Below are 27,386 nucleotides of genomic sequence, written 5' to 3' on the forward strand. Positions count from 1 at the left end.
TCAACCTCTGTTGTCTTCTCTCAGTGCCTCAAAAAATGGTAAGAGCTGATAAAAGGCAGGGCGTTTTTCTGGTAGCTAAATGAAGCAAAGTTGATGGGTATGGTTATTTAATTTTGAAATCATTCAGGAACTGTAATTTGCATTAGTTTTTCTTGATTTTAGCATGCAGATTTCATAGAGACAGTCATGATTAAAAGGTAAAGAAAATTAAAGTTACATTTTATATCTATCTTATGTTGTGATAGTTTAATCTTCTTTCTTTGCATTAACATGTCCTGAGATATGAGTTATTTTTCTCATTTTTCTGACAATTATATTAACACCCCTCCCAAAACATCACTGTCATTTCATGGTACCACCAATAATGTCCCAAACAGTTCTTTGTTGCTAGTAAGAAACAAGTCATGGTCCACAGATATCTGACTAAAATACTGTCAAAGGGGAAAAAATAAATCAGGATAATTCTTGGCACAGAAGATGCAGATCTCTCAAAATAAAATGAGCATGAGCAGCATTTGACTTACAACTCCTAGAAGACTCGGACGGGGTAACATATCCTTCTCATTCTAAGGGTGGGGTTATTTCACACAACTTTAGCTATGTAAAATGGTAGACGTCTCATCTACATTTGCTGTTTAAGATCTCTGTATAGGAAAGCAGATATCTTTTATTTTGTTGTGGCTGAGATAGAAAGGACAAAGGACCATGGAGAGGTACCAGTAATGATCCTGTAATCATGGAACAAATTTAGTCAATTAGCTTAGCTCAGCACCCAAATTTTAGACCATTAAAATTAGGCAAGAAGAATCTCATCCTATATATTATGTTGATGTTGAAGGGTATTTTACTGTTATTTGCTTAAATACGTGGTTCTGAAAAGAAGGGAGCTAATCTTCCTTTACGCCCTGCTTCCTGTACTAACAATGTCCTGAACTGGAATGCTATATAGAATGTACTACATACAAGCAATGCCTTCTGTAAGGAATATTTGCCACTATGAACATTAGTTCAGCTATCAACAGGGACTCCTAGTGACTCCTATTATTTTGTTTTCTCCAGTTTGCATGTGCAGATGTACATACCTCATGCCAGCAGTTGTACATTATCTGGTAGATGATGTCTGAAACCAGTTGTGGTCTATAAAGTCTGTATCCTTGAGAAACTTTCTCAATCACCTGCATGTTATCATAAAGCTCATAGGGCTGTTTTCCCAAAGTGAACACCTCCCACATTAAGATACCTGCAAAAATATTCATGGCAATGGAAGACAAGTAATGAAAGTCAAGAAAAGCAAGATAATCTCTTTTTCCAGGAACAAGATACACATGCAACATATAACCAACCAGACATTTTAAGAGAATATTGTCCAAAGAAAAGTATGGAGATGACTGAGAAGTGTGATTCTGTACTCAAATGTAAAACAACTACTGCAGAAGAAGGTAAAGTTAGATAGATAATAAAGGTAGTTATAAAATGTATTTAATGTGGACAATAATGGAGAAATCCCAAGACATAGCTATCCATGGACTAAATTTTTTACAAAATACATACAAACATCCCCTTATATATGTATGTGTGTGTACACAGAGAGAGGGAAGGAAAATCAAAATGACAGCTATAGGTATTTATGTTTCCATAGAATAATAAGAACATTTTTACTCATTTTTTTGAGTGAGACATACAGTCCTTTGGTATCAGAAAGATTTCCAAATACTTTATAGTGTCAGCTACACATACCTATAAAAGCTGGATTATACTGGAACAATAGAAACACTAAATAATATAATAATCATTAATTCATAATGATAGTTTTGCAAGAAACAATTTTTGCTGCAGCTGAGCATATGTGATGATCATGCCAACGAGAAAGTATTATGTTAACAATGATATATAATACTGGAAGTAATGATTATTTTTTTTGAAACATAAATTTATTGGATCTTTGACTTCCTTTCAGCTTGAGGACTGGAACGTTGTAGTGTCACAGTAGGGTCAGAATAAAATGGTACCTGAATCCCTGCTTTCTCTGATGAGAACATTAAGCAAAAGTTTGTTCTCTGACATCTGCTTTTGGGATATGAATACATCAGTCAAGTTCTCTAGTCCTTTAAAGACTCATTAGTTAAAAACAACCAGACAAGAACTGATGGATCCTGTTCTCTCCTCACTTCCATTGCATCAATGGATAGTGTTAAAATGAGAGAAGACCTTCTAAGGAAAAATAATGTTTCTCATTGAAGTTAATGCCAATATTGAAGTTAATGCCAATAAAGCCTGGAGCCAGGATTTCATCAGTAAGAGCAAAAAGAAAATGTATCACCAGAAAATCCAACTTCTGATTTAATTATATGTACTATAAACAACTTACAAAGGACATGAATGAGCTGTTTCTCTGACAGAGTCATTAATATTGAGCCACAAGCTGAAATTAAAGATAAAAAGCAGCCTAGCATTTAGAAACACTTTCATCTACTTTATTCACTATTGTTCAATGTCAAGAACAGTAGGTTGCCAATCTTTCATCAGCTTGACAGCTGCCAAATTTTTCCTACTGGAGGAGCAAACCCATGTAAATGGAATTTAGACCTGTTCACAAAAGGCTCCTTTTCCTTTGACACTTTTGCAGGCTTTTAGAAACACTGAACAGACTCCAGCAATTTGTAAATCATAGCTTGAAAACCACTGAAGCAAAAGTTCAAATGTTTGAAATTCCTGGGTAGAAAGTGATCTGCAAACACATCTTATTTCTGCTGAGATACAAAGTCCCAGCTCACACAGACTCTTCCACAGCTGGCTTATGTAGAGTCCACTCTGACCTCTGCAACTAACAAAATTCTTCTGAATTGGGCATCATTGATTTATGGTCTAGATATGCCAAAAATATCTTTTGATCTCCCTTGCCAACAGTTTACTTTACCATATTAAATGCATATATAGCAACTGAGGAGTGGCCAGAGTTGCTATGTGCCTAAAAGAAAAAGAATAGGGCTAAAACCTCCAAAGAGGACAGGGCTTGGATGCATAAAACTATTAAACAAGAGCATAAGCTGTAACTGCTTTTCCACATTCCTTCAGTGTGGATGTTTAGCATTTCTGCTTAGTGAGCTGAGGAAATACAAATGTAATGGCATATATATATACATATTTATATGTCAAATTCCATACATACCAAAGGCCCATACATCTGACTTGCTGCTAAATTTGTTGTAGTGAAAAACTTCTGGTGCTGACCACTTCACTGGAAACTTGGTTCCTAGTGAACTTATATACAGATCATCCAGAACATACCTACAAGGCAAGAACCAAACTTGGCTGAGACTGAGTTACAGTGAAATACTATTTACTTCTTCCTTTTATATCACAGGGTTCCTAAGAAAAGCCTGGGCAGAATCTCAGATTACCAAAGGATATCTGATAGAAGTATCAGCTATAATCTATAGAACAGTTCACTGCTAACAACTTCCTAGAGAAATAATGCAGGATCATAAAAATGTCTGCTGTAAGGCCATCTAGCCCAGCCTCCTGCTCAAATAGGATTAATCCCAACATTAGATCAGGTCAGCCATGACTCTGTGTAGCCAAGTCTTAAAAACCTCCAAAGATCACACTCTTGTAGTCTCCCTGACTGGTATGTTTCTCTGTTCCACCACCCTCCTGGGGAACCAACTTCTCTTACTGTTCAACTTGAACTTCCCGAGCTGCAGTATGTGGCTGATATCTGATGTTATATTGCCTGGCACTAATAAGACTTACTTGGCTCCATCAGCTTTGTAACTGTAAGTTAGAAAGCTAACTGTAAGTTAAGGCAGCTTTTAGAACCCCTCTTAGCCTCCTCTTTGCCAAGCTAAGCAACCTGCTCCCTCAGCCTCTTCTCAGAGGACATGTTCTCTCGACTGCTCATCCTCTCCAACTTCTCTCCATTGAGGCTGGTGATTAAGATGTTTGGTCCCCAAATTAAGTGAAAATCTTGTACACAAAATAAACTCTGAGATTTCTTTAACAAACATGACGAATGAAATCTCTCAACTGTGATTTGCCTTTAAGCCTTCACTTTTTGAGATAGCAGAATGACTTTATTCTAACCCCATAATGGTTTATGGTCATTAATGGAAAGGAGCCACAAAGAGCTGTACCCCACCTTGTGGCTTAACTTTCCTAACAGCCAGTTGCTAGCTGATCAATGCCAGTAAACTATACATACACTAGCATCATAGCTTCACAGGGTCCCCGGTTCTTTTACTTACCTACTCATCCCAAAGTCAGATACTTTCACAGTAAGATTGCTGTCAACCAAACAGTTCCTAGCAGCCTTTAGTAGAGAAACGAGAAAAGAGTTGAGTGGAAAATATACAAAGAGGAGCAACACAGTCATGTCTTGGTAATTTGCTAATGATAATTTCTGTCCTCTAACATTTTAATAAATAATGACATTCTTTGATTGAAGCATTTAAGTTTGGGACTGTAAGGGAAGAGTAAGTAGCTCTCTTATTTCATTTCCTGACTAATGAATGAAAAAAATTTTTTATCATTACCCTGGATTTACAGATAAGGACATTGAGGGATGAGGAAACAGAGGTGAGAAACCCACATTCACCTAGAAAAACAGTAATAGAGCCAGAAATTAAACCCCATCTTTCAAATGTCATCCTACTCCAGGGTTCTTTTCAGTAGTCTCAGAATTTACCAAGGCATCAAAAAGTGAAAAACATTGATTGGATTATTCGCAGTGCACTATAAACAGAGTGGAGCAATGAAAGGTGATTTAAACAGCTTGTTTTATGAAAAGTTCAATATAAGCCTAGTTCTGCAAACGATCACTTGAGAACATTTATCTAAGGCTGTATTGTCTGCCTGCCTGCTTATTAATTTCTGTGATACAGTTTGTATCTACAGTTTTCAACCTGAAATCAAGCTCAAGTGGTTTTTTTCTGTTTTCCCATGGTGCACAGCCAGTTTTCAGGAAACTGATTATATTTACAACTTGAATTCTGCTGCTTAAGTTGTCTGATATTCCTGATTTCTGAACCAGGGTGTGAAAATTGGTGAGGTATGGATTTAACAACTTCATTTACACGTGAAGACAATTATTTGAAAACATCAGCAAGACATTTAAAATGCTGCCTGAGGAGACTGCACTCCTGTTGGAAAATTAAGCAAGTCTGCAACATAAATTGTCACAAATCTTCAAATACATTTTTGTCTAGAGTTAGAAGAAAAAAATAGGGCTACTGACTCTGAAGCATAATGCACCAGAAATTTGGCTGGGTTCACTTTTAACAGGCCAATAGAATAACAGCTTATTTTCCTAATGCCAGCATTCTTGACAGCTAAGTTTTGTATAACTTTTGGTCCAAGTCCTTGAAAGGCCTGATCCGTTAATCAAAAGCAACTTGGAACACTTGCTTGAAAACTGGCATATAAATGTATTTAAAAGAACTAAGTAGCTGCAGACTTTCAAATTCTGTTCCTGTTTGCAATGCACCTGAGTAAATTCCAGTTTATCCCAGCAGTGTTCATATTTTTCTTTTTGCAAGAGAAATAGTTCCCAATTAGATAAATCCCTAACTAATAATAAAACCATCTAAGGGACCCAAATTGTCAATGTTGCACCACATTCTCCTGGAGGACTACAGCATCATTGGACAGAACCCTTTACTTCAGTGGACTAATTTTACAGTTGGATGTCTTTGCTGCCAAGTGGTGCATAAATCCTCAAGGTTAGAGCCCATAAATGCAGGCAGCACAGTAGGCAGTGCTGTAGTAGATCTGCCAGCAATTCTCTAAAGCGGAGCATATTAGCTTGTGGGCAGTGTCGTTCACCTGTGGCTTTAGTGTTGCTCATTCAGAGCTGCCTTGTACTGAGCCAGTGGGGTGTCTCTATTCAGCAGACCACAATGTTTTCTGGGGTGAATGCCAACAGAGCTGTGGGTGATCCTGAGGGTCAGGACTGCCTAGCATTAGGTCATCCCCCTACCTTCCCTGTTCCACTTCTTCCATTTGATAGCTTACCAAATCTCTATGTATGAACTGGCAGCTCTCCAGAAATGCCATACCATCACAAACATCATAACATATTTCCAGAAGCTGAAGGGGTTGTAGGTCCTTCCCATGACTCCTTAAGTAGCTAAGCAAACAGCCATTAGGCATGTATTCCGTCACTAGATAGGTGGGATATGATTTTGAGCATACACCATACAGTCTAACAAGTTTGGGATGATTAAGTTTCCTGAAATAAATAAAAATAAAATAATCAAAGAATAAATGGAGATTCTTGTGCATTTCTGTAAGTTTTGTTTTTCAAATATTAATACGTTGTACTGAAATTACTGAGACTGGATTTAGTCCCATCTCAGACTTCAAATATTCCTTTTCAAGAAGACTGAGTGTTCTTCTGCTGATTACTTTGAAACTCAGTTTTGATGACTATCAAAAGAAGAATCAGTATGGATGAAATGACAGCTTTGTAGTCAAAAGCCAAAATAGGATTTAGCAGAGCAAAAGTGCAACCTTATTGGTGGGAGAAAAAAGATCTGAGTTGGTGGGGTGGACCTTAGACCTTAAGGTTTTCTACTAAAACCATGTTGCACAATTTTCACATTGAGAATCGTTGTCATATCAGACAGTTATCTGACAGGAATGTAGTGCATTCCTTCAGGAGATGAGCTATATGAATTATTATTGAATTTATTGCTTCAAATAACATCTCATGGAATTTCACTGGAAATTTAACATCCTTACCTCTTCAGAGTCAGAGACTAAAACTTCAAGTCTCGTGTACATATTTGTGGCATTTCTGAGTTATTGATCTGTCTCTCATTCCTACCTGCAGGATGGCAGGAACAGCTTTCTAACCATTTCTGTATAAATGCTAGTGAAGCAGAGTTTTAAGTGACATATGTGGAACCTCTGAAATTGTGGAAGACATGTTAATTGAAAGCCTTGTAGATGACTTTATCAATCTGTGTGAAGCTCTTTCGGTAATACTTCAAATATCCTATATGGCTACCTGTTTAGCTTGTGCCTAAGGTACTCAACACTACTTAATGCTATTTTTAAGAGGAAATTCTCTTTCATGAGTGTGCTATACATTACTGATTAATGTCTGGAGAAATCATTATTTCTAAATAATTAAGCAATGCCATATCTTACATCATGGTCTGAGCTTCTTCTATGAATTCATCTTCTGACATTGCTCCCTCTTTAATCATCTTTACGGCCACATCATATTGTCCCTTCCACTTTCCCAGATGCACCACTCCAAACTGACCACTCTCTAGTTCTCTCAACAGGACAATTTCTTCACGTTTCAGCTCCCACATTCCTAGTGGGATAAAATAAATTCCTTTAGCAAAAAAAGTACAAATGAAAGCGTGGTATCCCCCCCATGCAATGTTGTTGTTTTCTTTGGAGGGTTGCAGAACCATGCAGCACCAAAGCAACATACCTATCTTTCAGCTTTGTGTTTGTGTTATGGAAGGGGACTACCTGTCCTACAAGCGTTGCTTGCTATTGCTTAGGTTTAAGCCTTATAAAGATAATTAAGAAAGATAAAAATGATGATATCTTTTCAATTAGGAGATTGGAGAAAAAGTATTACTGTGCCAGGTAATGTGGCAGAAGGAAAGAATAGCCATAACTCAGATGTGCTGGGGAAGGAAGCATGCAAGGTCTTGCACAGTTAATGTAAGACCTGACATAAAATGACTTAAAAAGGGCACAACATAAAAGTTGATATAAAATGCCTTTGCACTCACGTTGCCTTGGATGTAGACTAGATGCACTTGTAGGAAGGGATACCCTGTTCCATAGAACAATAAATTCTCAATGCTACACTAGACAAGAGGAAAGTACAGAAGGAGCTATTTCTTGAAAGACCATCCTTCCCAAATTCTCACATTGCATCCTACATGGACAAGTGGAAATGGCCACCAAACAAAGATTCTGTAACCTGCAAGCCTGAATGCAGTAAGAGTTATGATTTTCTGGTTATTCTATTCTTGGTGGCCAAGACTGACACCAGTTTCAAAAATTAAAGTTATCTTCATACCATTTCCTAATGAAGCTGTGGATGGGACTTTATTTACTTGAGTAGACACTGCATGACGGAGTCTTGTCACCATACCTACAAAGAAAACCTGTTAAAGGTCACAATATATACATGAGTCTTCTGAAATCAAAGAAAACACAGGGAAACATATACCTCCCTCTCCCTGCCATATTACAACCATCCAGGTAATGACATATATTCAATATTCAGCAGCTGCTGCATCGCTTCACAAGATTGAAAATTCTTCTGTGCTTAAAGGCTAGTCCAGCAGAGGTATTGCAAGAAGTAGTCCAACACCAAAAAGCACTACAGCAAAGGAAAGCAACTCTATTGATTGTGATGTTAGATCAAGTTCCATCCAAATTCTCCCAAAAGATATCCCAATATTTAGAATATACAGTATTGGAAGAGATTCACCGTAATGCTAAGAAGTCCAGAAGCCTAAGTGAAAGCCTATCAAGTAGAAAGCATATAGGATTACCAGCTGAGTTGTGCTGATGGTAGTGTATAAGCTTGGGAATTGATTCAAAATAATAATTTTCAGCGAGATAATACTTGTTCTCAGGGGTTTTGTGCACATGGTAATGTCTGACCGCTCCTTTTTTACTTCTGAAAAACAACACAAAGTGCAGTACATGTCAAAGCCTTGTAAAATGTCTTCCAGATGATGTGTTAATAGATTAGTTGCTGAATGCCACATAACAAAATATGTAGTAGATGTCACCAGAAGGACTGTTACATTTACCTCAGTCTGCTTTTCCTCCTTTAACACCTGCTAGCTTTGTAGTACAGGCTCCTAGCACATTGGAGACTTCTGCTGCATAATCTAATGTAGTCTGATGGTTAGTACTTGTCTTCCAACAGTTACATCTAGAGCAAAAGACTTTCATATACTGCCCTTGCGAGGATTCTACATCTAATTTTGGACCCCTTCCCTTTCTTCTCTCTCAGTCTTCAGACCCCACTATTCTCCTAGATTATGTGCCTGTTACATGCCTATGTTTAGATTATACAATTCAGGACCCCCATTGCCCTGTTCAGGCAGCCACTGTTATGTATGAACTCAAATAACTAATATGCCCAAGGTTCACCTTTATCACAATATAGAGATTGTGTTGTTGACCAGTCACACCAAGCAGCATGCCTATAGCACGCTCATAGAAATGGTACGCATTCTTTGAATACTTACTCAGGAACCTTGCTGAATACAGACACAGTATACATTCCTACTTGGCTAGATTTCCGAACCATAAAAGCACCTTCTTTCCCCTAATTAAAAAAAAAAAAAAAAAAAAAAAAAGTTACAAGGAACAACGAGGTTGGGATTCATTTCAGTGAACTTTTAGGCTTTTACACTGTGATGTCCACAAAGGGGAGAAGGAGATGTGATTCATATGACCTCCTTTAAGGACTACTTTAAGACAAAATGAATTATGCCTTAAAAATATTTATTTCTCTCCACTAAAAAGAGGGTCAAGGTAACTGGTTGTGGTATCCTGCTGCAGATGTTTAAAATTAGGTGAGTTGTACCCCAGTCCGGACATGAAGCAACCAGTCTGACATTTTGTCTTGGTGCACAGATGCAGATTTATAACTGGGAAGATGGAGAGTTGTTAACCCCATCTCCTTCCTCATGTACTCTCCAGAGGTGGTACACCTTATAAGATACAAACAGTGCCATCTACATCCCATTGGAATAAGAGCTCTCTCCACCACACAGTTCCTTTATGTAATGCATCAGACTGATGTATTTTCTATTGCCAAAGTAATTCTGAATTACTGAATAAGTAAAAGATTTTCACTGCACTCTATTGTATTTGGACTACTTTAATCTTTACTTTTGGTCCAGTCCTAACTTTTGCTATCCACATTTACTTCTGTTAATGGTTTACCATACTGGGCTGGAAATTCCGGTTTTCATAGTTCATTTAACAGCTACACCTCTAACGTGCTAGGAATGGATCTTACAGGGAGGAAAGAAGGTCTCTAGAATCTCACATATAGGCCAAGGTTGATTGCTGTCAAGTTCAAAGGAAACTTCATGTCCCCTTAAAGTTAACTGGAGTCAGGACTATCCAACACCTTTTGGAACTGGGACATAACTGCCTTTCTCCAATGATTTGCCACACTTGAATTTAATTCCTTCACCTGTGGTGCAGGTCTAAGTGAAGTGACGCTGAGCCAAGGCTTCCAAAGGGTTGGGTTATATCGAAGTTGTTAGTGGCTGAGTACCAATAAGACTGTCTGTGAGGAAGCAGCAAGCCACGAGAGGAAAACTCGTTTACACAGCACACTCAAGCATGGCTGAGGCTGGATCCCCTCCAGAAAAGTATATGGGTAAGTCATTCTGCACTTGAAGGCTGTAAAGACTTGTACTCCTAGCCAGCTGCATCCAGCCAATGCTCAGTGGGCATAGCGCTGAGCTTGCTCAGGGTTGCCTGCTCAGCTGCGTGAACTTCTTTTACTTCACTTAATCATAAAATCAAATCATCACAGAGGATTCCTCTAGACTGACCTGCAGAAAGAGCCACACTGGAGCAAATAACACAGGTCTAGAGGTAAACCCAAAAAGCAGAACTTTGAGGGGAAATGCACTCAGTGTGGCTTTGTTCCAACTTTGAGGAGAAATGCATTCAGTGTGGCTTTGTTCCAAGTGTATTTTAGAGGTGCATCATTTGTTCATTTATGTAGAAGAGCCATTAATGCATTTTTGAAGATCTGTTTATCAATACCAAGTTAGCACAAGAGTTTCTAGCACTCTAATACTACAGCTATTTGAAGAGCATCAGCATCCTCTAGCTACACAGTATAGCCAAGACACAGACACAGAAAAACATTTCCATGACTGTTCATAAACAAGTGCTAAAGGATATGTAGGACCTTGTGACGAAGCAGCTGCTCAGACTGGGCACGGGAGATATTACCAGCATACCAACTGCAAAGAAAAATATTTGGCTTATTATTCACAGGCTGATTTCTGAATAAGGCACAGCAGACACATGAAAAATGCCAGACGTCATAAATATTGCAAAACTGCTTTTCAAAGACAGTGAGTAGACTTGGGACTTGTCCTACATGTGTGATTTTAGACCATGAGATAAAAGGGAAATCATTAGTTCCCATCTGTTTCCTCTCAGCCATCCAGTGGGTCTCCTCCTGAAATATCTGGACCCACTCTGTGACTCTGACTTTTTAGATTAAATCCTTAGAGGAGAATCCTGCAGCTGTAATGATCTGCCAGGAGCTTTACCAGCAGTAGATTGCTCTGTCGCCTGCAGATGATGACACAGCTGTCTCCCTAAAAGCTGGGAGGTGCATAATTCTCTAACCTTGAACCTTCTGGTTGTCATAATATTTAAGTAAACTGAGAGATCCCAAATGGAGGAAACAAGCCAAATATGTTATGTCAGATCAGTTCAGGGAGCTCCAATGAAGCCTTTTTAATAGCAGTTCACTTTTATGAAGCATGCCTTTATTAACATACTAGACTGATTCTTCTAAATACCTTTCTCTTTTTTTATTTTTTTTCTTTTTTTTCTTTTTTTTTTCTTTTTTTTTTTTCTGAAAACAAATACATTCATGCCTTTGGAAGTCTGTGGGCAGTGATGTTGCTGATGACAATATAATTATTATCATTATTACAACAGCCATCCATACGATACCATTGCTCTAGGTACAGTGGACATGTAAAGTAGAATGATGATTTCTGCCCAAAGAAACTTTTGGTTCTTATGAAGACACTATACTCACTCATGTTTAGCAATATTCTGGTCTTCTGCCAATGTCTGTTCACTGACACTGGAGTTTTCCCTGCGAAGACAAAACAACATGCTAAAATTGAAAAACTAGTTATGAAAAATACCTTATTTGGGTTAAAGGTCATACCACATACATTTTTTGAGGAGTTATCCCATGGTATAAGGTGAATATTTAAAAAAATTAAGACATATTTAATTGTCTGGATTTTTTCATGACTTGGTGAACACTTATACAGCCTTTCCCCTTCACTGTGCAATGTGTTGGAAAGCCAAATATTCTCTGTACATGCTGTAACAGGCAATTAAGTTACATATGCCTTTAGTGACCTTATGAAGAGATTGCATCTACCTTTTCAAAATTTACATGGAAGGTTTCCAAAACTGCACAGTCCTAGACTTCCCAAATAAAAGTTCTTAGCATGACAGACAATAGAAGGAGTTCATGAGGCAGAAAAAGAGACCTCTAAAATAGATACTTGTGCAGAAATAATGATTCTTATTTATGCTGCCTTTTACAGGATACTGTAGTAGGGTTTATTTTTTTAAGAAAATCTCTGAATCTTGTCCAGTATGGTTTATTATGAGACAGATAATTGACTATGCTTCCATCAGATTTCCATTCAAACGCTTGGGCATACATTTAATTCTTACAATGTCATGTCATCTTACTAAAAAGGAAAAGATGGGTCTGATGTATCACTTTGACAGACCTGGATTCCCTTTACCCTGTACATACATGCAATGACATGAGAGTGATAGCAAGGCTGATTTAATGCAGAAATAAGAGTACAGATTGAAATCCCAGCATCACTGAAGTCAGTGGCAAAACCCTATTTATTTAAATGAAACCAGGATTTTCAACTGATGGTTTTTTGCATTAATGTATGAGTCAAGAAGACAAATTATATCTAATTCTATGCCTTTCAGGAAACTTTATGCTTAGCACTCAAAAAGTTATTTAAAAAGAAAAATATTCCAGAAATATTGTGGAGTATTTACTAGAGTGATAAGAAAAACATTTAAGTGGTGGAAGGCTGCTTATTGATTCACCTTGGGTCATCATCATTCAGAGATAACTTTCTCAAGTAAGTGCTCGGTACGAAACCTTCATTCCTGCAAAATAAACAGTTCACAGTTTAGCTATCATACATGACTGCATCTTAAATTTAGTCACTTAAAATAAGAAAAGAGATTAATCAGTCACTTTTTAGAATGCCACTAACAGAAATGCTCATGGTTAAAACATTTCTGCTTTTACTTACCATGTAGAAAAATACAGAAGTAATTTGTTTTAGAAAATTACATTTCGCTGAGGTACTCTTTTCACTAGTCACTGAAATGGCTTCTTCCTCAGTGATTGGCTTCATCATACAGAATATTGCAGCAGCTGTTCAACAATTTCATTACATGCCATCTCAGTTGCTGTGATGAAGGATGCCAGTGACTAATGGGTGCCAGCAGAGTAACCCAGGGTGAACGCAGAAAGTCAGTAGGTGATCTCAGCACTGTTCCTGACACAATGCCAGATGCAACTGAGAAGCTAAGCTAAGTGAATATGGACAGCCGAGCTACCACTTAAAGCAGCTAGCAGCATGACATGATGGACCCAAGTTATAGGGGCCAATAGGCATCTGTTGTTATAAGGGATGGGGCTGTATGCTGTGACCATCAGAAAAATAAATAGGGGGAATAAATTGTATATTTGAGTCTGGAAGGACGCAGGAAGAGTTTCTTTAACACAGACCTCAGTAGAGCGAGAAGAAAACTGAGAGTGCCTGAAAACAGGTGAAATTGGTAATGCCTGATGCTTGTTCCTACTACATTCAAGAAAACAATATCTTCAGTTTATTTGAAGCAGAATTTAAAGGTTTTGTTATGATGTATGTGTGAGATGTCCTTACAGAATCAATACTGCAGAAGTCTCAGATTCTCAAGCCAAAGAAAAAACTATAAATGTTCCCCTTTCTCTTGATCTCTCTCTGCTCCTTCATTCATCTTAGAGCCCTCTGCTCAGGCTCTATAAGCGGAGCTGGCTGTATCATATGCTTTTACATAGCCATAAACAGTCCAGTGAAGGTATTTAAGACTAGATCTTAGCTTACTAATTTATTATTGTCTTCGAGTTGCCAGGGTTGCATGCTACTTTCTTCATCCAGAACAATATGCCAACCTTGTGAGTTATAAAGTGTAGACACTTTACCTTAAGGTTCCTTTATCTGTTGGTTTTCTTGGAGCTGTAAATTTGTTCAGTGAATTATGAGTGGATCAAGTTATTTAATTCTGTTCCAGAATGCCCAATCAGTTTGGGCATTCCTTTCCACATTTCTATCAAGTACATAAAATCAAACTCACCTAATACCTATCATGAGACAGACAAGGAATCTTATCTCTTCCAGGCAGCTCCTGTTTGTTTCACTGCCTTTGTCTCCAGTGTACCCTAAAGCTCTTTCTTATTTAATAACTTGGGAGCAGATGCGTTTTTCTGCCCCAGCTAGATATTAATGAAAAATATCTTATTTTAAGTTGCTGAAGGGGATTCTTCCACTTGTGAACCTGAAAGAGACTAATTAAACCATGTGCAGGATGGGGGTGCCCTGTCTTTGTGGAAAAGTATTGCTGAAGCTGGGGAGAGACTGAAGTGATAAGTGATTCGAGCCTCAGCAGTTTTCATTGGTCTCCCGTGCTGTCACTGCTATTGTAACAGGAATGGTGCTGGTCTAAAGATGGTTTGTGCACACAAGAGAGGTGATGTTTGTGAGGAGAGGTTTTATCTTTTTATTCACTTAAACTAAATAATTAGGGAAAAATTGGATAGCTTCTGTGTACACAAGCCCTTCTTCAGGCACATATCAAAATTAAGGCCGCCAGATACTATCTTAGCTAGAATACTAGGCAATGACTGTTGTAAATCTTACTCAACCTGGCAGCCAAGGATGGTAAGAAAATTAAGTTGTACAGAAGACAACAAGGCTTGTAGAGAAAAGTTTAAAAGCTAGTAAGGTAATTCTAACACAGATACTGTTGTCTATGAAGATGAGATAACGCAGAAGACCATGGTCATGGAACAAAAGTCTTCTGCAGGGCATACTTACCCTTCCAAATCCCTTATTTTCCAACAGTCAGAATCTTCCTCTTGCAATATATAGTATCTATTGCTTCTGACAAGCCGGATAGCTGAATTTCCTTTGACTTCATAGTTGCATTGAGCCACAGCCATATTCAGAACTGACTTGTCTGCTGATAGCACTGGAGGCAGGCTTCTACTCTTCCACTTTTGAGGACAGAGGGAATAAAATGATAAGGAGATGCAGCTACATCTACATGTATGACATGTACATGATCACTTATATCTGCAACATATATAATGATGTTAGGCAAATTAATCAAAGTTAAGAAGATGGGCAAAGATGCTGTGCCTCATCCATTTAGAAGCACAGTCCAGATACTGTTGTATTGTCCACACTTGTGAGACAGGTGAGAACACAACCAAATTCTGTGATAATGACACCAGAAAACTCTGAGTGGAGGCCAACACTGCTGTAATAGGAAGCTTTCATTACCTGAATTATGTGATAGGCTTGACTTGCACCAAAAGCCTGCCACCTATCTGAAGCTGATACTACTTAATGAACTATTCCAATTCATGTGCTTTGGACACCACGTGACCAAATTATGCTTTACTATAATTAATTGTGATGATGATGAAGATCCCATTGCAGTATTACAAAATAACTATGCTTTTTTTTGAATGGCTTTTAATCAATAGTGTGACCATGAAGCACAACAAGCATTAGTCAATTGTTACTGCTAATCCCTGAAAGCAAAAAGCTATGCTAATTCTAAATCATTCCCTTTCCTTACCATGTTTTATTGATATTTCTGTTAAGCATGTTGGATATAAGGAATCCCACTCCTTGGTGCCTAACTTTCTCTGTGTAGATTTAAAGAAATGTAGGTAAGTAACTATGGGATTAATCTCACCGAGCTTTGACCTGTGTCTTCATATGAAATATGTCATCCTACAGAAGTGTCTATCTCTCATCACACAAATGACTTGGATGAGAAGCCTGGCATTAAAGTTAGGTGACATCAATCAAATCATGGACAAAAAAACATCAAAAATTAAGGCACTGACTGAAATGCATTTAGATATAGGGGAAAGGTTATAACTGAGAAAATCCAGACATCACAATTCTTTAAAAGCAGAGAAAACTACAGTTGAAACACTGACAGCAAAGGATAAGGGAAAATAAGAAAGACTTAGGAGAATGCCATCTATTTATTACTGAAAACCACTGTAATGCAATGCCAGGGAAGAATGTCATGTGTCCTGAAGCAGGCTGCAATTTCTTTAAATCCAGGTGACCATGGCATTGTATGTTTGCTTTTCTCTTTATTGACATTTCTTTACCTAATTTAAACAAGGAGAAACCAATGAGCCAAGTGAATGCCTGGTTGAGTCTACGGAGACAGAAGACACACATGATCTCTTCCTTCAAACACACAAAGTCTCAACTTCATCTCACTAAGCTCCAGTGAAATACTCATTCTTTAAAGAGAGATACTTATCCTTTAAAGGATACCTTTAAAGGTACTCACAGCAGAGTCCTCTTCATTTGACTAGAAGTAGGTCTGTTGCTCATCAAATACTACTACTTGAACTCAGAAAGTCATATCTGACTTCAGTGGAAAGGAGCTTGTAGCTTGAGGGCCTGTGTTAGTCAGGATTCGAGTCTTAGACTTTCCATTTGATTTGCAGAATAATGACAGAACTAGATGTCTGCAGTTATCAGAAAGATGGAGAAAATTATAATACGGAGATTAAATTGTTTTCTCTTTAAAGCATCTAGTCATGTCAGAGCAAGGTGATGTTCAGTAAACAAGTTTATGAGCTGATGTACACCTCTGACATGTGGCTTTGGTAATTTTTGGAGATTAAATTGTTCTTTCTTAATTTACTGTGTTTTGCTTGTGGAATGATCAGACTGTCATCTTCTGATGGAGCTTTTATCTTTTTGCGTGAAGAAATTGCAAAACATTGGCCAAAGTAAATGGTATCAAGAATTATTATCACAGAAATGAGCTTTGATTTGTCCAACCTGCCAGGGAAAAGAACCAGCCAAAGATGAGAACATCAGATTTGCATTCCTTTGGATTTCACTGCTGGATGCGTATCTGTGTGTTGCAATATTCTGGATGGACTTCATCTGTAACCTGGTACAGATTAATGTCCTGATTTGTATCCCTATATACAGCTTTCCATTTCTAACACTGTCTGAAAGCCTCAGAGCATTTCCTAATAGTAATTGAGTGGATCTTATTAGTTCCATTATGCTGGCAATGATACTATTGTGGTTTTTATATTGTGGATTGTGTCACTGTCATCTAGGAAGAATCATAGGTGGTAACCTGAGATTCAGCTGCAATGTGCATATGGGGAACGGTTACTATCTGCAGAACTGCACCCCTATCTTACGGCTGGAAGCATGTAATGGATCACTTCAGCTTCCATAAAATTTGTCCAATACATAATCATGAGAAGATATGTGTGTGAACTCAGTGGACTTCTAGCTGATCTACTGCAGTATTGGTCTGACCTACATGAACCATTTTCTGTTGCAAAGACACTGGGTGCCAGGCACCAGCAGAGTTGAAAGTGTTTCTTAAGCATACAAAAGTAATGCCTCTGGTCAGTTTTGACTACATTCAAAAGTAATGTCTCTGGTCAGCTGGGAAGAAAGCAAGGGAACGAGACTTGCAGAGGCTAGAGAAGTGAGGGACATGAAGTGAGAGGTAAGCAGAAGGAAGGCTGGGGATACAGTGGTATCTCTGATGATCAAACTGATAGATGAAAGGACAAAATAAAAATGTGTAGAGAGCTTATAGAAGTAGTTCTGTGACTACATAAAGACTGTTTCTCGCCATGCGAAGTCAGTATTAGCTTTCTTAAACTGATTATATCATATGACTTGGAAAAATGAAGTCAAGTTGTTCTAACCAGATGTGGTCGTTATTATATCTGCATTTACTGAACCTGTTTCAGAAGTATCCATCTGAAATCTGTCATGTCCCTACTTTTTAAATTTCCCTTTCAAAATATCTTCTCTGAACTGAAGCAGATAATAAAAATAAATCATAAAGACCTAGCAGAAACCTGCATGTTCAGCAGCAGATTTGCATGACTGATGAACTCTCCAGATAGACAAAGCACCTCCTGATGGAAGCCAGGCAAAACAGACCACAGTATTCCAAAGAAGTTACGCTGCTGTGTGTTCACAGTGCTATTACTTTCAAATGTCATTATCAGTAAAATGTCAAAAGCTTCTTTGTTTTTAGATTCTTTCCAAGGCTCTATTATTATTTTTCTTAAAGCTCCCTTTTACAGCTCTTGTGATTTTATTTTCTGTCTCTTGATAATCTATGTGTTTTTTAAAGCTCTGGCTGTTCATGTCAACTGTATACATAAAAATCCCATCTATTTTCTTCTTTTTTCTTTAAATTACTTTCTGATTAACAGAGAGAAGTTAGGAAATAGACCCAGACTGTATTCTAAAGATACAGAAGAGAAGACAAATTAAAATAAAGCAGGAAATACAGATTAAAAAATCGCATGAGCTGAAACCCAGTCTGGTTTAATTTGGAGGAGGCTGTATAACTATGTGTGAATATACAATCAGACTACACTGTTAGTCCTTTTTAAATAGATAAAACCATCATAACTTAAGCCACTTTGGTCTCTTGTTATTGTTACCTCCTACAAAGCTGGGCAGTAAAACTAAGGTAAAAATTTGTACAGGAGGAGATAAGGAGGAAATAAAGATAGAAGCTGATCTTCCAGTTTACTTCTATTCTGCCCACTGTTGGCCTTCTTCATCAAGCAACTGTGCTAGAGGACTCAGGCTAAATTGAAGACGAGTTGTACTTTTCAGCATCCTGGTGTCCTTTTTGTCTCTTCAGGTCTGTGAAACCCTGAATGTCTCAGTAAGGCACAGTAGTTGCTGGTGGGATACCATACTCTTGGGTTTCTGCCTGATATAGTCAAGATACAGGCAAGAGCACATAAAGTGCTCAGATGCACTTCCCATTTCATTAACTTAGAGGCTGTAACTTAGGCACCTGTACTCCTGATGCAACCACAGAGAAGCACAACTTGGGACTTGCCTGAGATAAATGCAGTTCATCCACCATTTCTCACCCATCCAAAGCACCATTTTCACTGGGGAGGGTGGTGGAGGGGAGTTTTTGGCACCTCTAGGAATGGGGATCTCCTACACATCAGAAAACTAATTTTGATGGCATTCCCTGATCCCTCTGGAAATAAATGCATAAAGTAAAAAACATTCCTGCAAGGCCTGAAGCCAGTACTGCCATCAGCACCTTAAAGTGAACTGATCATGGCTGAGACTTTCCCAGTTTGCCATGTGAAGGAGGGAGATGAGTCCTTCCATCTGGCATGTTGATGGACACAAGGATGCTGAAGCTGCACTGCAGATTAGAGATCTACGCCAGATTCCAGTGAGTGGCTGCTTGCAATTCTCCATCCCACAGCCCTCCCTACTGCCCGGATGCTGGATCATTCCCTGTAGCCAGATACTCAAATGTTTTCACCTACCAACGTTTGAGGGACTGGAGGCAGTGGTTTCACAGACCCCGTTGTACAACACAGAGTCACATCTAGAAGAGAGGGAGAATTAAATAAAAACCCATGAATTTAACTAAGGCTGTATCTCCTCAGGTTTTCTCACTTGCAGATCTATACGGTGGCAACAAAAGCATGATGACACCCGACATTTCACCTCCCTGATGTACTGATGTGATTTAGCTCTGAATTTTCCAACCTCCTCATAATTCGAGCACCATCTCAATATCTTGAAAAACCCCATCAACCATTGTTTTCATCTATGCCAAAATACGAATTCAGGGAAATTTGTGCTTGTATTTAGCTCTGTGGTTTTCCCAGTTCTGTTAGCTTATTTGTTTACATACACAGGGAAACACATGTATACTTTATTTTTATTCTGGGTTTGTTTTTTGTTTGTTGTTTTGTTTGTTGGTTTGTTTTGGTTTGTGGTTTTTGGTTGGTTTTTCTTTTTTTTCTTCATCGTTTCATTGGCACTTCTTGTCTATGAATCAGTGATTAAGAAATACTGCTTTCAATTACCAGAGGTTACAAGACTGAGTCTGTCTGGAGTCATCCCTGTCTCCCAGCCTCCCTGTGCTCCACTCATCTCTGCTAGCAACCTCAAGAACTTTTTTAGGAACAGATTTAGAGTGGATACAGCATGTTATCCTGTATGCATTATTATCTCAGACATAAAAGAAGTATTCAGTATACAAATATGCTTTTCAATACTTTTCTCAGCTAAGCCGTCCATGACTGGTAATGAGGTATATCCTTGTCTGTGGGGGAGAGGCAAGTCAACATCAGCCTGTCAGCTCTGTGCAGCCCCTGAGAAGCAGCTGGTCTTTGAGGAGAAACAGGCCTTGGGAGCTTTTCATAGGCCTTCATGGCCATATTTGCTTTTGTAACAAGAAGCTAGATGAAGCTATTCAAATTATTGTTACAAATGAGTTGACAAGTCTTTACATTATTCAGTGTTCCATAATGGTGAAACTGGTAGTAATAGTAGACAAGCCTATACCATTAATTTCAATTTTCAAAAGCAAATGCTGCTACAGGCAGTCTCATAGATCAAAATCACGTTCCTAACTGCTCACACATACTTTTTTTGGATTTAACTTTTAACTTTGGGTTCATGCTTTTTTTGTTTGTGACTGTAAATGCTTAAGACCAAGGTTCAATCATGATTGAAATCAGTGGATCTATCAGTGCTCTACAATTCCAAACAATCAAGCTTTAAAAGGCTGAAGCCCAAGTATTCATAAACTGCTGTTCCCTTTCCCAAACGTGGCCTTTCACTGTTAAGCATGTACACAGACATGATGGAATTCCCTTCTGAAAGTATGAAGCCTAGGAGGGCAGCGCTTTACAAATTTTCCTCTCTCAGCCTTTACAGATAACAACTAAAACCCCTAAATAATTGTGACTAAGTTCTGAAAAAAAAAATACTTCAGAAAAGCATGTTAAAATAAAAAAAAAAGCTGCAAATTAAATGACACTGTTTAGGGAAAAATATATTAATATAATTATATATTAACATAAGAGTTTTACTTCTATTTTGTTATGAAACTGTATTATTTTACACTGACTCATACACACTCTTGTGCTAAACTACTACTGTTCCTATCCATCCAGCTTATGGGACCGCATCACTAGAAGGGTTTTAAAGCATAATACTACAATTTCGCTAGAGATCTTAAGAATAAGAACAAAAATAATTGCATCATCTGGTTTATTTTTTAGGTTAAAATTTCACTAACTTTTTAATCAAACACAGCAGTTGTAATTTAGTGTATGATTTCTCCAAGCTACAATGTGTAGCAGCTATGATGTTAAAAGAGTTTAGCACATACGTGAAAAAGTGTAAGTGGATTAGCTTTTATATTAATTGTATGGCCTTAAATGTCCATGTGATTTGGCAATATTGTGAAAAAAATCAATTACACTAATCAAACAAATAAAATAACACATTACATTTCTCCCAAATTGTACATCCAGGGGCTGTTTTACAGGTCTGGTTGCAACAGAGAAACTTCCCGCTGATGAAGAATCCTTTATGGTACTTGTTTAGTAAATCAGAATTGTCTTTGATTTCTGGAAAGCACAAAGAAACCAGAGAGAACATGACAGGCTGCAAAATGGAAGTGTTACTTATGATCAATAGAGTCTACTGCACCAAGCCAAGGGACCCCAGAGTGCTTACTGACTTCTGGCTCTAGGCACATGTCCTGGTCGCTTTTTTATCTCTATACCATATTCCTCTATGCAAACTCAAGTCTGAAATCCATGCACCTCAGGTACCTGTTTCTTTGTGAAAGAAACCCGAGTGTCAAGAAGGAGATAAATACAGTGCAGTCCAGCAAAACACATGAAGCCAAAACAGGATCCAACAACTATGATTCAAAATCATGGATCTTATGAAGATTTCACTGTGAGTAATAAAACTAATTAAAAGAACACATTTTCATATATCAAAATACGCTATTTTCCTAGAACTAGCTACTGTAAGAAAATGATATTACTCAATATGACATATGGTAAATCCAAATATTTATGTGTTAAAACACAATTCTTATTTAAGCACACCAAAAGGGAAAACCATCATGTTATTTTATGTCTGAAGCACTGCTTTACTCTAGAAAAATAGCACCAGTAGTATCACTGTGCTAGTGATACATTAGTTCTGTAAGCTCTAATGGCAATTTTGGTTTCAAAAGGTAGCTAGAGGAAATGTAGAAGGCATAGAGTGAGACTTTAAAAACTGGCTGTGTTAGGACAGGTTTTCAGTTGTGCTGCCGTGAGACAGTGTAAACCCAAAATTCCTGAACTTGAGAGGAAGCTGTGAAAGAATTAGGACAGCCCTTCATGACAAGTGCTTTTTATACACTTTTTAGAAGGCTTGCAGGCAGTTGAGTATTTGTGATATTCTTTGTCTCATGAGCATTACAAAATTTATCACTCATGCAACCTTATTCTTCACAAAGCTTAAAAAATCTTACTGAAAATCTTGTTTTCTAGAAGGCTCAGTGTAGTTGGCTGCATGCTTCTGATCTGCATTCTTCATAACTTCACTAAATTAATTTACATACCCTCACTGCTGTGTATGCAAAGGGAGTCACAAACAGAGAGGTAGCTTATATACAGGCTTACAAGTAAAACTGGGGAGGATATTTGTCTACAGCCCCTTATAGATTGCCTATTTTTGTTCCTACAATGGCCAGCATGTGTGAGGGCTGCCCTATTCAATGTGAGGGTTTTGCCTTCACTGGAGTTATGCAGGGACACACTATCTGCTTATAAATTATGCTTTGCATGACTGTGATTTTTCTTCATTGGAAAAAAAAAAAGAAATTTCCCTTAAAATAAGAGGAAAATACAAAAGAAAAACACTAGCAATGTTTGTTATCAAAATGGATTTCCTGCGGGTAACTGATGTACTAGCCACATCGGGAATGGTTGTGCTCTGCACAACCTGCATCTGCATCAGTAAAGGCTGAACATATGATGAAGATTAAAAATTGCCCATGAAAAATAAAAAAAATCACTTTATTTTGGATTATTTCTCACTGAAACCTTCAGCCTTTAAAATTTCTAATACATTCTTGAAAATACCATGCATTTCAGCCAGTCAGTGCTGAAGTATAAAAGAGACTAAAAACAAGTGACAAAGAATGGCACAAAACGATGGTGCAGGAGCATTTTCCTATCTCTCCTCATGTTATTTGAATATTTTGTCACACAAAGGGATAGTGTTACCTTTATGCAAAGCTGCAAGCCACCGCTCCCGGCTCTCTTCATTAGTGCCATAGATGTAGAGAAGTCCACCCTTGTACACAATCTGTAAGGGGTTTCATATGAAATACTTCATATTTCATATAAGTATATTCCATAGAAATCTATGTCACCTTTCACATTTAATATTAATATGAGTGTAAAATAAACATAAATATAATGGTATAAATATGTACTGCCTTGACCAAAGTGCTTTGTGTCCTAAAGCACAGTTGCAGAAACAAAAGACAGCATTGAATATTTCTGGATATTCCTATCTTCTATCTACAAAAGACCTTATAGCCAACATCTTCCTTCCCAATTCAGTTTTTCCACATTCATCTTCCAGCTTCTGGCTCAAGTTACACAAGGTCAGACTGCTCATGGAGGCCAGGAATCTATCTCTGACAGCATCCAGTAACAAATACTGAGGCAGAGTATATGCTCAGGGCAGTTGTACAATGATCAGGGAATCCTGATCCAAAGGTCATGCATTTATACTTAATACACTTTGAGAGGTATTATTCTTCTGTAAATTTGTTCAGTTGCCTTTTAAGCAAATGACTAATATCTATAACATCCTGCAGTAAGTAGTCCTACAGCTTAGCTACACAATATGAACAGTCAGCTTCTTTTGCTTGTTTTCAACCTATCTTCTTCTAGCTTCATTTGATGTCTACCTAATAATTACTAACATCTGCTTTGCTTTTTGGGTCATGTTTAGTATTGGGCTGACTCTGTGTGTGTGTCTGTGTGTCTGTGTTAGGTTGGGGTTTCATTTCCCTTGTGTACTTGGCTTTTCAGTCATCTGCACTGAATTTCAAATGCCATTTTACTGCTATTGTTTATTAGACTGAAGCGCTCTTGTTATTAAACACGTATTCCAGCTGGTAAGTATACATGACTGATCCATTTACTTCTGGTCTCCTTATTTAGCCAAATGGTGGAACCCTGTGAGCTTTTCTCTTTAACGTGTTATCCATCCAATCTATTAGTCATTGTCAAGTCTCTGACCTCTCTTCAGTTTACAACATCTTTCTTCAATTATAGTCACCAGAACTAGACACAAATTCTCCTGGTGATCACAGTAGTGTCAAAACATATTGAATGCTTTTACTCAATATGTGCCTCCTTCCATGTCCAAGGATGCCATTAGCTCCTTTGGCCACAGCATCACACTGGGAATTTATGCTCAGCTATCATGATCCTAAAGTCCTCTTTAGACATACTGTTTCCCAGAAGAGAGTCCCCCATCTTGTAATTATAGCATACAATCTTTTCCCCACTTAACTGAATTATGCGCTCCTCACATAAATACACTAATTTAACATAAATGTGTCATTCGGTGCCACAAAACTGGGGGAGGGAGAAGGAACAGGGAGACTGGAATGACACCTAGGATCAACCAGGCAGTGAAATACTAAGTATCTTTCATGAGGTTGCCCTTGGGCATGGCAGTTATTAAGGGCTCATGAATTAACACACTATTCAGCAACCCCGTTATTGATTCTAGCAGCCTGCTGCTTGTGGTTGCACGGTTTGGCATCCAGAAGGGTATCTGTGGCCACTTCTGCATGTCCCACTGCCCACATAATTGAGATTGATGGAACCTGAGCTGGGCAACTGAAACAGATGAAAGGCAGCAAATTTGAAGTTATGGTTTTCTTGTCACATTTAATTCTTGAATATGTGTATTGCTTTGTGCAGCTGCATCTTTTGATAGAAGGCGTAGCTTTGGATTTCCTGACTGTGGAACATTTGAATGGTAATCAGGCAGTCAGGGGTCAAATCCTGCACTTGGTATTGAGGCAAAAAAAAAAAGAACTGGAAAGAGACAACAAGAATTAAAATAAGAATTTTCAAGTGCTAAATTCTGCCTTAAAATAAGTGATAATCACATTGTGCAGTGATCTCTATATTCCAGATAATATTAAAGCAAATATCTGATAGACCTTTGAACATAAACGAAACAAGACGATCTAAATTCTATCACAGTCAATTAAAGATACTTCAGCAAAGTCACAACTTCAGTAATAGGGACTGAATATCAGTAGCACTCAGCAATATCAGGTATCACTACTTAGGACAGAAACACTACGTGTAACCTTAGGATGACTGGCATTCTTCACATGAAATGTAAATGAAACAGATTTCATGGCTAACCTGAAAAGGGTATTGTCTTTCAGGAGGTGTTGATTCCTCAGTATTCACTGTCTCAACACATCGGATTTTCTCAATCTCAATTGACCCCTTTTTGCTTCCTTTTTTCTAAGAGAGAAAAAACCACAGCAGACTGTAAACTAATGTTAACACAATATAAAGTATTCTAGTTTGATGATTTTGTACAATTTTGCGTTTCAAGCTGTATAAGCCATAGCTTCAGGTTTGTTAAACTTTAAAAGAAAGGTAGTAAAAAAATGGTTTTGGTGCCCTACCTACATCTACTATATTGATCAAATTATTTTTAAGTCAGTTACAAGAACTACAGGGCATCTGCAGGAGTACACGGCAAAGGGGGGACTAGGAGGAAAAAAAAAGGAGCAAGAGGAAAACACCTTAAGTGCAAACCAGAAGCCTAGATGTGGCATTCATAATTTTGTTAAGGTAATGGAGCCTATTCTCACTGAGCTTCCCTGCAGTTTTGTAACAGGATGTAACTCACAGGAGGAGTCCACATGTATGAAAAGGAGTAAAAACTTTAAAATAAGTTGCCTGGAACATATATTTGCATTCCTGATGGGAGCTCTTCTGAGTGAAAAACCACCCTGTTGTGATATATGGTCACTTCTTAGGAAACAAGGATAGTTTAATCATCTGCTTTATGCAGCTGAGGGATGAGATTCTGAACTAATTATGCCTCATACAAGTAGCTTCTGGAGCCAGTTATTTACATCAGTTCAGAGGGAAGCCTGAACAAGGAAAACATCCCTATTCAAGACAATGTGTAAACATATGCCAACATTAATTACTTGCTTCAGTTCTCTTTGGAAGGACACAAACAGATGCTCAATGGCAAGCACAACTGCAAGAGTTGTTCTGAACAGAGGCACTCTTAAGCCTGCAGCTAAGTGTTTTCCTGAACTGGAACTAGGATTTGATACCCTGTAATTCTCAAAAAAAAGTACGCCTGTTGTTCTAACACACAATGTCTAATCAAGTTTCACAGAAGAAAGCCAGAGGAATAAGATGAGACTGGAAAATCATAGAACGGTGTACTTAAAAAAATTATTTCTTACCCCTTTGTCATATTCATAATAAGAAAGGTTTGCTTTTGTCAGAACAAACCACCTTTTCTTGTAATTAATTGGTGATATTTTTTTCTTCTGTTGTGACTTCTTTAGAAGAAGTTCTTCTAGAATTGATTTCTTCTCCATTATATTTTCCTAAAAGAACATCATAGTTACTTGTATTGCTACTATTAATAAACATAATAACACCAAATATAGAAACTGTAATAATGATGAATATATTAAGAGTAATTGTCCTCTATATGCTTTATAAAATTTTATAGTTTTGGTTACAAAGCATGTGTTTAATACTGCTTAAATAAATGAAGCTGTTTAGCTTATTCACTCAGTAAAAACAATCATAATATACAAAAATTGAGCTACAGATATACTGTAGTTCTAAACAAGGCATCTCTGTTACTTTATTGTCTGAGGATCTCTCCTTTTAACAGCTGTGCACTCTTTCTGGCAAAGAGCACATTCTATGCACAAATGTATTACATCTGCAGCATAACATGGAAGTTTTTACAGCAGCAAAGAGGATGACAACAAAAAAGAAAACCCTTTTATTTACAGACCAGAAAAACATACCTAGTACTGACAAGTGTGTTCCCTGAACTGGAAATTTCTCATTTCTTTTTTTCAACTGAAACAAATGCACGTTTATGGAACAGTAACACAGAAGCACTGAAAAAGTAAAGATGTTATTGCACTGCATATATATATACTTGTATCTATGTATTTTTTCTTAGGCTTGATAATCATACAGTAGAAAATGCTAGGAAGGATGAGAACCATCATATTTCTACAAGTTTAGTATGGTTTCAGGCTATCTTACCCAATTGTGAAGAAAATAGGTGATGTCCTTTGCCCTGTATGTTCTGGAGATCCAAAGGGAAGTATTGTGCTAAGCAACCCACTTTGTTATGTCCCTGCTCACTACAGAGAGCCCAGCAGAAAGA

The 27,386-nt window shown here is 37.8% G+C and overlaps 1 protein-coding gene across 1 annotated transcript; it reads right to left on the reverse strand.

Annotated features, from left to right (window-relative positions):
* BMX (BMX non-receptor tyrosine kinase) lies at positions 1-26,574 on the reverse strand. Its single transcript, XM_074901028.1, has 17 exons — positions 26,434-26,574; positions 25,361-25,465; positions 23,183-23,264; positions 21,401-21,520; positions 19,418-19,479; positions 14,898-15,076; positions 11,798-11,857; positions 10,928-10,982; positions 9,237-9,316; positions 8,529-8,656; positions 8,048-8,122; positions 7,150-7,321; positions 6,010-6,226; positions 4,245-4,309; positions 3,170-3,288; positions 1,083-1,240; positions 1-75 (listed from the first exon to the last, which is right to left on the reverse strand). The coding sequence occupies exons 1-17, from the start codon at positions 26,569-26,571 to the stop codon at positions 1-3; spliced, it is 1,890 nt and encodes a 629-aa protein (XP_074757129.1). The 5' UTR covers positions 26,572-26,574.
* Positions 26,575-27,386: the final 812 nt, after the last annotated feature.

Source organism: Athene noctua, chromosome 1 (genome assembly GCF_965140245.1).
Source record: "Athene noctua chromosome 1, bAthNoc1.hap1.1, whole genome shotgun sequence".
Taxonomy (NCBI): domain Eukaryota; kingdom Metazoa; phylum Chordata; class Aves; order Strigiformes; family Strigidae; genus Athene; species Athene noctua.

Excerpts from the sequence above, each read along its gene's own strand:
- BMX (XM_074901028.1), bottom strand. The coding sequence starts at position 26,571 with ATGGAGAAGAAATCAATTCTAGAAGAACTTCTTCTAAAGAAGTCACAA. Across the intron at positions 25,466-26,433 it reads ATTATGAATATGACAAAGGG|AAAAAAGGAAGCAAAAAGGG; the intron begins GTAAGAAATAAT and ends TTTCTCTCTTAG. Across the intron at positions 7,322-8,047 it reads CACAGCTTCATTAGGAAATG|GAATGTGGGAGCTGAAACGT; the intron begins GTATGAAGATAA and ends TTATCCCACTAG.